Consider the following 14,988-nt stretch of genomic DNA (forward strand, 5'->3'; position numbering starts at 1 on the left):
CTCCTGCATCTGTTTTTTTAATTGCTTGGCGCAGTCACAGAAGCATAGGACATTCAGCTTCTTTCAGCTTCTCCAGGTTCTCCTTTCTTTTTAGCTGGCAATAGACAGCCTTGCCAATGATCAATTGCCTGTGTCTCTTAGTGACTAGCTATCTTGTGTCCTCGGTGCTAATGGAGTAGATTTACAGTAGAAGCTAGCTTAATGTTATATTATTCTACACTAAAAATAAATTGGCGCCTTTCATTTTTATCTTAAAGTTCTCAACAACAAGTTTCATCTGCGTAGCTTTCTTGACTTAAAATGTCATTATTATAATGTACTCTGCCTTTTAAGTCAAATCAGGGTTTGGAAACAAGCTGAGCTCTGCAACCTGTATGAATCTTGTAAATCAAAACCTTTTGCTTGTTGTTTGATTTGCAAGGATTGGATCCTTTGAACTTGTTCATTGGGGGCGGAACTTTTTCCCATTCCTCTGCCCCAGCTGGCCCCCGTAAAGGTGACCTGTGAAATTAGTGGCTGCAGAAAGGCGATGGCATGAGACAGAATCCTCCTGTTCCCATTATGCCAGAGGAGGCAGTAGGGAGGGCAAACAGTTTGCTTGTAGAACAATATCACCCAGTTCCCCCTCTTGCAGCTTTCTATGTTACGTGCACTTTTGACCAGATTCCCTAATCTCTAGCATTGTAGGTGATGTGAAAGACCTCAACCTGATATGCTGGAGAGCCTCTGCCAGTCAGAATAGAAAATGCTGACTTTGATGGACCAATGGTTTGTGTGTGTGTGTCTTAGAAGGGGACCATGGGGCTTCTGAAACAACAGAAGTTGATGTGCTTACAGAATGTAGGGTTCAATACTCTAACTCTGTTATTTAACAACTTTGTATCTGATCTTTCTTTATAATACTTTTCTGGTAATCGTTGGGAGTGCAGTGGGCACTGAAATTTTGATCCCTGTTCTGGAAATTCACATGAACACATACTGAATCAGACCCTTGGTCCATCAAAGTCAGTATTGTCTACTCAGACTGGCAGCAGCTCTCCAGGGTCTCAGGCAGAGGTCTTTCACATCACCTAGTCGCCTAGTCCCTTTAACTGGAGATGCCAGGGATTGAACCTGGGACCTTCTGTATGCCAAGCAGAGGCTCTACCACTGAGCCACAGCCCCTCCCCGAATCCAATTGATTAAAGCTCTGGCTTCAGAAATTTCAGCATACATTTACTTACAAACATATTTTTACATGCACTGAGATTGTTAGGCTGCTGAATTTTATGTCTTACATCAATGTCCACCTTTTTTCTGTGCTTTTGCAGAGGTACAGAATAGATGTGTAAGAGCAAAGAAAATATTGTTAAAATTACAACATCTTAATCTAAGGGTCTGTTTGATTTCAAATGCGAACTTTTATATTTTCTACTCTTTCAGAGGAGTGAGAGAAGCTGGCAAAACTTATTTGGGAAATACAGGTCCATTTTTGTTTGCCTCTGGGCATGATGTGGGTTCATGTAATTTACTCTGAAATCTAACAGGAAGTGTCCAGGCAGATGTTGTTATATGTATATAATTTGTGTATTTCTTTCTGCCATTTGAAGAATTTTGGCCCAAGAAACTTTTGCTTGCAATCCAGTGCACAGTTGTATGTATTTAAATCCCTACAGTTTTGTGGTAGCATTCATCATGTGTGTGTATCTAGGACCGTCGTGTTCGTAATCCGTTCTGTCCTGCTGATGTCAACCATCACTCTGTATGAGCTGCGTTATTTCTGAGAACTGAAAGAGCATTTCTTAAGCTATTGTGTTAGACAAATGAGTTTTAAATGTAATCTGTTCCTTGCCTTCAGGTGAGCGTTGACTGGCAAATTAGACTTGTCTGGGAGCATATAGGGAGCTCTTAATCTTCTTCAGCTCTTTGAAGCTACAAGTAGAATTAGCACAGTTGTTCAGAGCTACCCTTTGATGGATGCAGCTAGGCTGATTGTCTTTTTCTTTTGGACCTTCAAATCGCAACTGACATATGGCGATCCCTTAGGGTTTTCAAGGCAAGAGACTTCAGAGGTGGTTTGCCATCACCTGCCTCTGCATAACAACCCTGGTATTTGGTGGTCTCCCATCCAAATACTAACCAGTGCTGACCCTGCTTAGCTTCTGATAATGATAAGCTTGGGCTATCCTGAGCTATCCTGGTCAGGGCAACTGTCTACTAGGCTCAGCTTTTCCCCTTCCTTTTCAGACCTCAAAGGCTTGCAGTGATGGAATAATTGGGGCAGAAGGTACAAGACTGCTTGTACCATAGAGGACAGGAGGAGAGGGTGGACAGCTTCCTCTAAATAAGTATTTGAACAGCTACCGTAAATATAAAGGAAATGGCAAGGATTTTATAAATTGAATTATTCAAATTATGGGCTTTTATGTTTCTTTTCTCATGTTTTTTTTTAATTGTATACAAGATTTTAAAAATCCAACAAACTTTTTCCCCCTTTTTCTTCATTGACAGCTAGAAGCCTCCTACTTGTGCCTTGAACTACCATGACATCATGGCAAGATTTCGCAGGAGAACGTGCATCATTCTATTGCTTTTTATTTTATTTATTTGCTCCATAATGATGGCTTTAAAAACCCTGAGGCCTGAAAGAGCTGGATTTGGAGATCCCTTTGGCCTTGGCCTTTTGCCAGATTTTCAGCAACGAACCACACATGTTAAAAAAAAGTTCAGCGTGCAGAATGGAGCCAAGGAAGATAGCTTCACGCACACCAAAAATTTGAACAGTTTGACAATGAATTTGAAAACTCCCATGGTTCCAATAGGAAAACTGGAACAAGACCTTCCTTCTCCTAATTATGATTTCCATGTGTTTTACTATGGTTGGTTTGGGAATCCACAGTTTGATGGAAAATATATTCACTGGAATCATCCACTGCTGACACACTGGGATCCCAAAATTGCAAGTGGCTATCCAAAAGGAAGACACAGTCCTCCAGAAGATATTGGATCAAGCTTCTATCCAGAACTTGGGCCTTATAGCTCCAAAGACCCTTCTGTCATCGAATCTCACATGAAACAGATAAGCTCCGCTTCCATTGGTAAACAGGCGTTGTGTTTTATTACGGGCATGGCATTAATTTATAACTTTTTGACATTTCGTAGAACTTGGGGATAGGAGTTTTGCAGCATTGGCATGGAGCGGGATGGATGCAGAAAGGAAATGTTTCGGGATTAGAATACTGAAAGAGGTGGAGAGGATCCGGGGAAGTGAAGGGTTGAACTTTCATATTGTTAGAATTTATTTCCCAGAACTGTCACATCACTAATCTTGCTTTAAGTTGGAAGGATGAAAATGCTGCAGAAAGACAGAGGGATGATTGTTTTATTCATCCCCAGCTCTAGTAACCAGCCAAAGACCTGGCATTGTAATGCCTGGGCAGAAAAGGTTGCCTTCTGGAATAAGAATATGAAAGTCACCAAGAGAGTAAACATAAACTGGTCTACTCATAACTTTGCTCAGGTTTATTCAAAGGGATTATTCCCAGGAAAGTGCTCTTAGTATTGCACTGCAAGTGTCCGTTTGCAACTGTGACACGTCCTGAAACAAATATTACATTAAGCACAGGGGTAGAGACTGCATTAGTTCACACACTTGTTTCCAAAAGACAATAAAGCTAGCAGAAGATATTAAATAAGAACCAACGGGCGTTTTTTCAGTGGTGGAATAGAAATTGCCTTTTTTGCTGAAGTAGGTACTTAATTATTAGTTGGTTATTGATTAAACACATGTTTTGTTTATTAGGGGTAGTGGCTGTTTCTTGGTATCCACCTGGTATGAATGATGAGAATGGGGAACCTACTCATGGCCTGACACTTAGTATTTTGGATGTCGCACACAAGTACAAATTAAAGGTATGGTATTTGAAGTTTTAGGGAGAAAAAAATTAAGACTTTATTTGTTTCGTGATTTAATTATGGTATGCAGATTTTATTTTATGCGCACTTTTATTTCATCTAGGAGTTGGGTCTTATGTTTCCATTCTGCTTCCAAGGAGAGCCTCTGTCCAATGGAAGGACCCTTACGAGGGCTTCTTAGGTAGCAGAAGTGATCTGTAGGAGCCAGCGTGGTGTAGTGGTTAAGAGTGGTGGTTTGGAGTTGTGGACTCTGATCTGGAGAACCAGGTTTGATTCCCCACTCCTCCTCATGAGCGGCGGAGGCTAATCTGGTGAACTGGATTTGTTTCCCCACTCCTACACATGAAGCCAGCTGGGTGACCTTGGGCTAATCACAGCTCTCTTAGAGCTCTCTCAGCCCCACCTACCTCACAGGGTGTCTGTTGTGAGGAGGGGAAGGGAAGGTGGTTGTAAGCCGGTTTGAGTCTCCCTTAATTGGTAGAGAAAGTCGGCATATAAAAATCAACTCTTCTTCTTGATATGACTGGTACAAAGCTTTCTGTATTTTTAGTATGTTTATAAGACATTATCTGACAAATAAGACAGAGTGACTGAACTGTGCTCTGCTAGGCGTACAGCACCACCATTTTGGGGCTAACTATATTCCATGGCTGGCACATAGTTTCTCCTGCCTTTCTGGCTCCTATAGGCCTTAAATCTCCACAGGACTCTGCACAAAGGGGAATGATGGTTCATGCATACAGGGCTGTATAGTTGATGTCAAGCAGCACAGCTGCACTATAGGAAGAATGAGAACTAGTCAGTTGTAACATACATGCTGACTGTTAACATGTCTGTAGTGGGGCTGTTTTAAATTCCTGTGATTAGGATCCTTCCACACGTAATTGAACCACCACATGGCAAGTTCAAATAGTGAAGGCAGATAAAGAGGTATTGTGGGTCACACACAACTCTATGATTCTTTTCCTCAGTATTTTCTGGAAATACCATAAAACTGTCCTTTTCAGGCTGCCCTGCAACAGTTAGAGCGAAGTAGATGAGAAATCATTTTAATTCAGCTGTGTGTGTGTGTGTGTGTTCGCGCGTTTGTTTTATTAACTCTGACCTATCCCATGGCCTTCAAAAAGGGTGAATTGAAACTGAATTATGTAAATAACGTTTACGGTAAAATAAAATATCTGAACTTTGTTAAAATAGCTATAAATGGCTAAAAATAACCTAGTCTTTGTAGCCTTGGCAACTTATTTCCTGAATTTACATGGAGGAAAAACAGCCTTAAACTCTCTGAAATTTCAGTGGATCCTCCATTAAGAGAGTTCCAAAATGCAGAAGCTGTCTTCTGGGAAACATGTTTTCATAATCTATATTTAGTCACCACAAGTCTTTCTTGAAGGCATCGTAGAAATTGTAGCCCAAGAGGAAAAACCAGTTACTATTTTTTGCTGGTGTTCATCTTGCCCTGTAGTAATATGTTTTAAGATTCAGCAGTTCACTCAGATCCTGAGAAGAGCCCAGTAGTTAGATTGATGATTTTATATTTCCTTTTGCAGAGGCTAATATATTTAGAAGGAAGAAGAGGTACTTTGGAGGAAATATTTTCATTTCAGGATAGAGAACAAAATATCTCACGATAATATTCTAGATTTGTTGCAAAGTAACTTCTAGATCATCCTGGCAAATAACTACTTGGTGATCATTCACCCCTACTCACTTGCCTATGCTGTACCCCTCTCTCCCTGCCTGGCTTTAAAAGGGCCGATAAGGATGGGAGACAAAATGTTTGCAGATGCTGCAGCCATAGCATTTCATTCTGACTAGTAGATGCAGCAGAGATGTCAGTAGGGTTGCCAACCTCCAGGTACTAGCTGGAGGTCTCCTGCTATTACAACTGATCTCCAGCCAATAGAGATCAGTTCACCAGAAGAAAATGGCCGCTTTGGCAATTGGACTCTATGGCATTGAAGTCCTTCCCATCCCCAAACCCCACCCTCCTAAGACTCTGCCCCCAAAACCTCCTGCCCATAGCGAAGGGGGACCTGGCAACCCTAGATGTCAGTAAGGTGGGGAGAACAGTGGGCACAGTAGGAAGGTAGTCACTATGGCAGCAGTGGCAGGTAGAGAACAGAATGTTTTGGCTTGCAGACCTAAGGATTGAGATGGACAACTGGATGTGGGCATCACTATGGTCAAGGAACTCTTTCCCCTAAAAGAAACATAAGAAAAAGACTGGTAGCTGCTTGCGCTAAGTCAAACTTATTGTATCCCTATTTGCATTTCCACTTGCACAAGACGTTGAGCAACCAGTTTCTGGTTACTATAATATATAGGGAGGAAAATGTCAGGCATTGAACAGAAGCTTGCGCAAAAGGAACAGCACTAAGTCTGTCTATATTTCAGCTTGCACATTGCTGGATCCAAACCACTGTTACTAAATCATTGATCACCTACATTTGTTAGTCATACGTAGCACATCAATAGCCAAAAGATGGAAAACAAAATCCTCTCCCCTAAAATAAAAAAAAAAATTCTTTGTATGATCACTGCCTTCTGTATTGTCACAGAAGAGCAGACAATTGGCTTCGTAAAAATTACATTCTCTTTTGAACCGTGTGACATATTTCTTGCTTTATGTTAAAATTAGCTTATTTTTTTGTTTTAAAATACAGATATTATAATGGCCTTTATCCAACTGCTGCATTCAGCCGAGTGCAGAGCCTTCCTCCAGAAGAAGAGTCTCTGGACAAAAAGCTTTTTTACACCAGAGAAATGTTCCACACATAGCTGAATTAGGGTTGCCAACCTCTAGCTGGAGACCTCCTGCTATTACAACTGATCTCCAGCCGATAGAGGTCAGTTCACCTGGAGAGAATGGATGCTTTGGCAATTGGACTCTATGGCATTGTTGGCCCTCCCCAAACCCCGCCCTCCTCAGGCTCCACCCCAAAAACCTCCTGCCAGTGGCAAAGAGGGACCTGACAACCCAAGCTGAGTGGAGTGATAGGATACAACTCATTGCTCTAAATTATTGGATTATTATCATTCGGAACGTAAGTTGGTTTCAGGTAGCCGGCTCAAGGTTGACTCAGCCTTCCATCTTTCCGAGGTCGGTAAAATGAGTACCCAGATGACTGGGGGTAAAGGGAAGACGACTGGGGATGGCACTGGCAAACCACCCCGAAAACGAAGTCTGCCTAGAAAACGTCAGGATGTGACGTCACCCCATGGGTCAGGAATGACCCGGTGCTTGCACAGGGGACCTTTACCTTTTATCATATTTCAAGGTAGAAACTTGATTTTCAGTTGTATTAAAATTAATCATATTAATTTGCATTTTGGCTTTGCATGTTATGTGGAAGAGTTTGTTACTTTTGTGGTTTTACATTTTTTCCTTGTATAATCAATTATAATAGAGTATTCTGTCAAACTTTCATACGGAGTCCTTGTCATCCTTATTGTGTATTCACTTTGTCTCACCTTTTGTGTAGCTGTTTATTATAAGGATTCATTACTTCTCTTACAAGTATGTAATGCATAATTCTGCCATTGTGAGACTTACTTGCTAGGTTTTTGTCTTCAGGTTTTTTAAGTAAATGAAACAACAGCCGAAACAAATACAGTTCTCTTAGTGGTTGTGCAGACTTTGCATTTGGGCTTCTAATTCTGGGTTCCCCAACATGATGCCTGTGAGCACCCTGGCACCCACAGTACTTCCACTGGTGCCCCCCAATAGGGTTGCCAAGTGCCAGGTGGTGGCGGGCAAACCTCCGCCAATCCACCTGGATGCCTGCTGACCAGCTGAGGGTCAGCGGGCAACCCGTGCACGTGGCGACAGGTCACTTCCGGTTTACACCCAAAAGTGCCGAATCGCAAAGGGCCTGTTTCCATTCAAACTCCCAGTTTGAGTGGTAAACGGCCCCTTGTGATGCGTTTTACACCCGGAAGTGCCGCATTGCAACAGGCCTTTGAGTAGAAATCGTCCCTTTGCAATGCAGCACTTCTGGATGTAAACCAGAAGTGATGAAGCACGTCAGGGTGCACGTGACCCCCACCACCACCTCCACTCCAAAAACCTCCCTCTGAAGAAGGGGGATCTGGTAAGCCTACCCACCAGGCTTTTCAGAAAGTTGGTGAGGTCTTTGTAAAGCAGGACTTGTTACTGGCTTTAACTTATTCAAACGAAAGGGGTTTCCATGGCTGCAATAGCAGCAGCAGCCACTGGAGGATCAGGAGAAATAGTAAGCATCCGAGCTTGTAGTTCCATTCCCCCTTTAGGCTTCCTTTCTTTATATTTCCCCTTCTGTTTCTCCCTTCCCTCCCTTGGGCTTCCCTTTGTTTCTTCTTATTTCTCTTCAGTTCTTTTGCAGAGTGAAGAGGGGCAGCCATTAGAGCTTGGCTGCGCCCCCTGTGGCAGCCATTTTGGGGTAGTGCTTAACACCGGCTCTCAAAACTCCAGAGGTGCCCCCAGGCTCAAAAAGGGTTGGGGACCCCTGTTGTAATTTCATAGTGTTAAAAAAGGCTTTCGTGGATTCTTTTACCGAGGGAATGGAAAATTTATTCTCCTAAGATACAGGGTTGCCAGGTTGTCACTGCTAACCCCCAGGTGATTCTGTGGGGCAGAGCCTTGGGAAAATGGTATCGCCAACATCATTACATCATTTCCAGGAGATAATCCAGAAATGTCATTTATGTTAAAAACCATAGAGATTTTTGAAATTCCTAGCATGTTGTGGTGTGTGATGTCACTTCTGGGTTTCCCCTCAGAAACTATGTGATGGCAGTAGCAATTCTGGGTCTCTATCCCCCACCCACCCACCATTTGTTTCTCCTGCCACTGAATCACTTGGCACTGGGACGATGAGTGGGATCACAGGGGATTGCGTATTTATGGGATTTAAAAGTAAAAATCTTCATTTTGTATAAGAAAAATTGCAAATATACACAATACTTGCGAAACAGTTACCAACTGCTGCACCCTATGCTACCATAGGACACGTATTCTTAATTTTTGCCATGTTAGAGGTAGGAAAAATAAAAGTGGAAGATAGAACAAAAATCTTAGTAAACCAAAGTATTGTTGGACAGAAACTGTCTCAGAGTCACAATAGGTAAGACTGTCAGCATGTTTGGATGTTAAGTTTATGGGAACACTGAACTCTTGAATAATGTATTATCATTAAACATATTAAAGCTTATTAATTGTTGCCAAAATTATTACATTTAAACAAAACATCTTCAAAATATTGTATATATCTACTACAGTATGAGAGTTTTTTTCCCCCAGTGCTTCCCAGCAACCTCCATTCCACATGAGTGCCAAATAGCAAAACTTATGCTGTTACATTAACCCTTTTAGGCAAGTAGATTCTCTGCTGAAAACTAAATTGAGAAACTTGCTATACCGCCTCGGTCCTACCTAATAAGTTCATTTTTGGCTAGTCTCCTAGCATTGGTAGAGTACAAATTAAACATATTCCCCCATCACCCAAAGCTATATATTACACAGTTTATCTTTAAGGTTAATACAGAGTTTGATATGATATATATAACCATATGAACACATGAAGCTGCCTTATACTGAATCAGACCCTTGATCTATCAAAGTCAGTATTGTCTACTCAGACTGCAGCAGCTCTCCAGGGTCTCAGGTAGAGGTCTTTCACATCACCTACTTGCCTGGTTCTTTTAACTGGAGATGCCAGGGATTGAATTTGGGACCTTCTGCATGCCAAGCAGATGCTCTACCACTGAGCCACAGCTCCTTTTACATGATGTTATAGATGAGATTATATATTACATAATATTATAGGTGAGATTATATATATTATATGATATTATAGATCAGATGATATATTACAGAGTTTATCTTTATGGTTAATAGCAAGTGTTTCGGATCTGCGTTATCACAGTTTGCATAGGAGACACAAATGCATTTGTTTCCCCCAAACAATTACTATTGTAGAAGGGTGAAGACATGGTATAACACAGCTTTGCAGAACAGATAAGGCCAATATCAAGATCTCACGTTGTTCTGAGAGGGTAGCAGGTTTTTGGAAGTAGCGGCTTTAGGAGATATTGCAACATTTTCTGTGCATGTGGAGGCAGGTAAAAAGTACACGAATAGTATAAGGCAGAGACTAAGATGTGGAAGGCAGAACAAAAATCTGTTTTAAGTAGAACTTTTAAAATTATTTTTGCCTAGAGCTGTAATGTTCAGTCAGTTAATTGGTTAGAATGATTGCCTAAAAGCTTTTTGAGAGGACCATGATTAATTAGGAAGCAGGTTTCAACGTGTATTGTGATTTTTAATAATCTACTTAGTGCCAATGGAAAGTGCAATTTAAAAAAACGCCTTTCCCTTTTACAGAGAAGGGAATGTGTCTTCTGGCTGTGACACTGTTGAATTGTCTAAAAAGAAGTATGTTTTTTTTCTTCTGAATTATTGTATTTACTAATATACAAATTAATGTAGAAATTTTATTAATCAGCTAGAATGCATATGATTAGTTAAATATTTATGTAATTAAGCTTTTGCCTTTTCCTTTGTTTCCAGTTCCTATAGATTATGCCTCCTTCCCTAACTCGTTTGTGAGTTAGAAAGTGAGAAGTGAGGTGTTATTAGTGTTGAACAATGGGTGCCTTTTCTCGTCCCCATTCTTGTTGAATGGGGACTTAGAAATCGGGGTCTGTCTTACTCAGCAACAAGAAGATTGTTCCTAGTGTCTTAATTAGGGTTGCCAACGGGCCTTGGAAAATGTTTTATCTCTTCTAATAGCTGTGTGGACATGGGAAGCTGAAGCTTTTTGTAGTGTGGAGGTAAATAACATCACCTGGTAAATAACATCCCATTAAGGCTCTATCAAAGGGACACTTTTGGGCCGGTAACTATTTCTTGGTTTAACCCACTTCATCGGTTCTCAAAGCTATTGTGTCTCTCTGAGAAAAGGCAGTGTGTTACGGCCTCCCAGATTCTACCTGACGCTTTAGTGCTAAAGGTCACTAACTGGTCATTACATGTCCCCAACGAGAAGGCAGTAAACAGAATGGCTGAGCAAAGGCAGAAGTTAGGGATTCTTTGTCAGTAGAATCTCCAACTGCATATTTTCTTAATTGTCATTTTTGTTTGCCAGATTGTAGTAGATAAAAGTATTGCACCCATGTTTGCATTTGCAGTTACATAATTAAAATGCTGATGTTGCACCCCTAATCAAGCCACAAAAAGCTGTCTACCCAAAGAGATCTGAGGCAAACCCTGGCTGTGGTGGTTTTCCAGTGGAAGAAAGTGCCATGGTTATGGTTATCTTGAATTCTTAACCATTCCAACTTTTTGCAGACTTTTCTTCTTGGCCAGACATAATGCCTTACCCTCAATGAATTAACTGGCAGATTTTTGAAAATCCCAATCAAACAGAGTCTGCCCATGTGGAAAGGCTTACCCATTTTTTATTCTGTTGTGATTTATATTCTTTTGTAAGATCTTATTTGATTACTCCATTGATTGCACACTTTCCTGTATGTTCTCATGACTACCACTTAATCTATCTGCTGTCTGGTAATGATAAGGCTGTTACTCTATCAGTAGTTTACTACAACAGCAGCTTTGAAGATACGCTGAAAGTTATAATCCAGTTACGCCTAAATGCTCAGTGCTTATTTTGTGCTTATTTTTGTTCATCAAAAGAGAAAAACATAGATTGTACTGACCTCAATTTATGCAACCCTAAGTTGGTAGTGTTGATTGCTTGGTTTTAACTACCTGTTTCACATTTTCACCTTGCAGGTCGCTTTCCATATTGAGCCATACAAAGACAGAGATGATCGCAGTATGTACAACAATGTTAAGTACATTATAGACAAGTAAGCATTTTCTGAAAAAAAATTTTTAACATATCTGATGGTCTTTATGCAAACTTTTTATGCTGGAACACAATGGGAGTAAAGGAACACTAAGGGAGGATAAATTGCTGAGAAACTAAATGAATTCTTCTTATCTTAGGAGATTTAACCCTCCTAACTGTTCTTCTCAACTTCCTTTTTACCAGGTTTCTCATTTTAGAGAAGTTCCCTCTTTTAAAGTCAGAGGTAATTGTGTGAGATTTCCCAGGCACTTTCCTACATACATATAAATTAAATTTGATGCCGTTTTGGTTGCTGTTGCCAATTGGCTCTACCACAACCACATCCTTTACTAAGTCGCTGGCAGCAACACAGAGTATTAGGTCCAGGATTGCCTCCCCTCTGGTTGGGTCCATGACCAACTGTTCGAGGACACAGTCATTGAGGATGTCTAGAAATGTTATATCTTTGGCTTTACTGGAGCATGCATTTATCCAATCGATATGAGGGTAGTTAGTCTCCTATTATTACTGCTTCATCACCTTTGGATGCTTCCCTGATTTCATTCTCCATCTGTAGATCACACCTTGAGCCTTTTGGTCAGGGGACTGACAGAATGTCCCCACTACTAAATTACCTTTGGGGCCTAGAATTGTCACCCACAGTGATTCTGTGGACAAGTCTGCCGTTTTGATGGTTTCTAGTTTATCAGACACTGTGCCCTCCTTGATGTACATAGCAACACCCCCTCCAATACGCCCTTCCCTGACATTTCTATAGAGTTTGTGTCCAGGGATGACCGTATCCCACTGGTTCTCTCCCTTCCACCAGGTTTCTGTAATGCTCACTATATCTATGTTTTCCCTTAAAATCATGCATTCTAACTCCCCCCATTTTCACTTGGAGCTTCTAGCATTAGCTCTACACTGTCTCTCTCTTTCGTTGCCTGGCATGTGCCCTTGGGCATCCTTAAGTGGCTATCCTGCTTTACTTTACCATCCCTATTCATGTCTACCCCATCTCCGCGTAGGCAATCAGAAGCAATTTTCCCTTTGTCCAATTGCAATAAGTCTGCCCGAACCAGATGCTTCTCAGCTCCTGTCAGCTCCCCCCCCCCCCAGGTTCAGTTTAAAAGCTGCTCTGCCACCTTTTTTATGTTACGCTCCAGCAGACTGGTTCCATCCTGGTTCAAATGGAGCCCATCTCTTTTGTACAGGCCCAGCTTGTCCCAAAATGTTGCCCAGTTCCTAACAAATCTAAAGGCCTCCTCCCTACACCACCGTCTCATCCACACATTGAGACTCCCCAACTATGCCTGCCTAGCTGCTCCAGCACATAGAGCAGGTAGCATTTCAGAGAAAGCTACCTTGGAGGTCTTGGCTTTTAGTCTCTTACCTAGCAACCTAAATTTGGATTCCAGAACCTCGGGACGACACTTATTTATTTGGGGTGTTTAAACGCTGGGAATGAAAAGTGTCCTGCCCTCTATACCCTGCGTTTTTCTTGTACTGAAGAAAGACCTAGTGCCTTGGATTCCTTGTCCTGCTGCTAACTCCCACCGATGCTTAACTCACTCAGTACTCCTGCGGGGCACACAAATCTATTCTGCCCCAATAACAGGATTCTTTCTCCACCCTCTAGGGTCCCCTTGTGCTCGTTCCAAAGGCTCGCACCTGTAGTGAGAAGGAGCTTTTGCAATATAAATGCTCACAGCCCCCTCCTCTCACACACAGCACCAGCCAGCACCAATCAAAAACCCCTCTTTAGCAGGCTACATGCACCCGCTCACCCTCAAACACAGTCCTCTCACAGGAACCTCAGTTAATGCTCCCCAGCAGTTTTAGGAAAGGCAAAACCACACTCACCTTGCCAGCAGCTCTGCTTCGTTGCCCAAACCAGCAATTTGATGTATTTGCAAATTACCTGCTTCTAAAGATTACATCATGATTGAGTTGAAATATAATGGGAAGGAGAGATTTTGAATGTCAACATATGTGGAAAAACTATGGAGTATATGTTTTTTTGAGGTATCAAAACCATTGCTTATTCTGTTTATTTGTTTGCCTTATAGATATGGAGATCATCCAGGTTTCTACAGACATAAAGTTAGTACAGGTAGAACCTATCCCATGTTTTATGTTTATGATTCTTATATCACAATCCCTGAAATGTGGGCAAATCTGCTCACGGTATCAGGATCTCAGAGTATACGCAACACCCCATATGATAGTTTATTCATTGCCCTTCTTGTGGAAGAAAAACATAAGCATGAAATCCTCAGAAGTGGCTTTGATGGAATTTATACATACTTTGCAACGAATGGCTTTTCTTATGGCTCAAGTCATCATAACTGGCCCAGTCTGAAAGCCTTTTGTGACAAGAACAACCTAATGTTTATTCCAAGCGTGGGTCCAGGTTATGTCGATACCAGCATCCGACCATGGAACAACCACAACACCCGCAACCGCGTCAATGGGAAATACTATGAGACTGCATTCAGCGCTGCCCTTCTAGTCCGGCCTGAAATAATTTCCATCACCTCTTTTAATGAATGGCACGAAGGAACTCAGATTGAGAAAGCCATTCCAAAGAAAACTGGAAAGATAGTTTACCTAGACTATCAACCACATAAACCAAATATTTATCTGGAGCTCACTCGCAAGTGGTCTGAAAAATACAGCCAGGAAAAAGAGCAGTGGCTTACATGAGATACTACTGTATTTGTCTCTTCATGGACTCAGCTCCATAAGGAACCTGTCACACTGTGTCACGTATATTATGTACGTTTTAACTTGTGCACTATTGTATACCTTCATTAGAGAAAGTTTTTACTTTAAGGAGTAAAGGTAACAATGCCAAGCAATACTAGCTCCTTGGATTCTTACACAGCGTATTGAGAATATATTTGACGTGCTGAATGCTGTATGTATTAATATTCTGTATAGTGAGAGTTCTCTGTCTAGAATATTTTACTGGTAATTCACGTAGAGTGATATTAGAACTTGAGCTGTCATCCAAACAACTACATACGTCTGAAAGCAACTGGGGTTCTGAATTCCCCCTTTCAGGGGGGGCAGGAACTGCACTCCTCAAGAAGCTTCTCCGAAAGGTAAGCAGACTTCAGAAGCATCTTCTAGTGCGGTATGTGAGCTGGAAACAAAGGAAAACCAATTATTGTCCGTATGAGCACTTCAGTGCTTTGGGCCAGGGCCTTGGAACAACTGTGATCACCAACTACATCCATAATTTCTTAAAGATTAA

The 14,988-nt window shown here is 41.5% G+C and overlaps 1 protein-coding gene across 1 annotated transcript; it reads left to right on the top strand.

Annotated features, from left to right (window-relative positions):
* The first annotated feature begins 2,495 nt into the window (after positions 1–2,495).
* On the top strand, positions 2,496–14,475 carry MANEA (mannosidase endo-alpha). Its single transcript, XM_056856407.1, has 4 exons — positions 2,496–3,077; positions 3,782–3,891; positions 11,672–11,748; positions 13,799–14,475. Exons 1-4 carry the CDS (start codon positions 2,531–2,533, stop codon positions 14,433–14,435), a joined length of 1,371 nt encoding a protein of 456 aa, XP_056712385.1. The 5' UTR covers positions 2,496–2,530; the 3' UTR covers positions 14,436–14,475.
* The last annotated feature ends 513 nt before the right edge of the window (positions 14,476–14,988 follow it).

The sequence above is a fragment of the Euleptes europaea genome, chromosome 10, assembly GCF_029931775.1.
Source record: "Euleptes europaea isolate rEulEur1 chromosome 10, rEulEur1.hap1, whole genome shotgun sequence".
NCBI lineage: Eukaryota > Metazoa > Chordata > Lepidosauria > Squamata > Sphaerodactylidae > Euleptes > Euleptes europaea.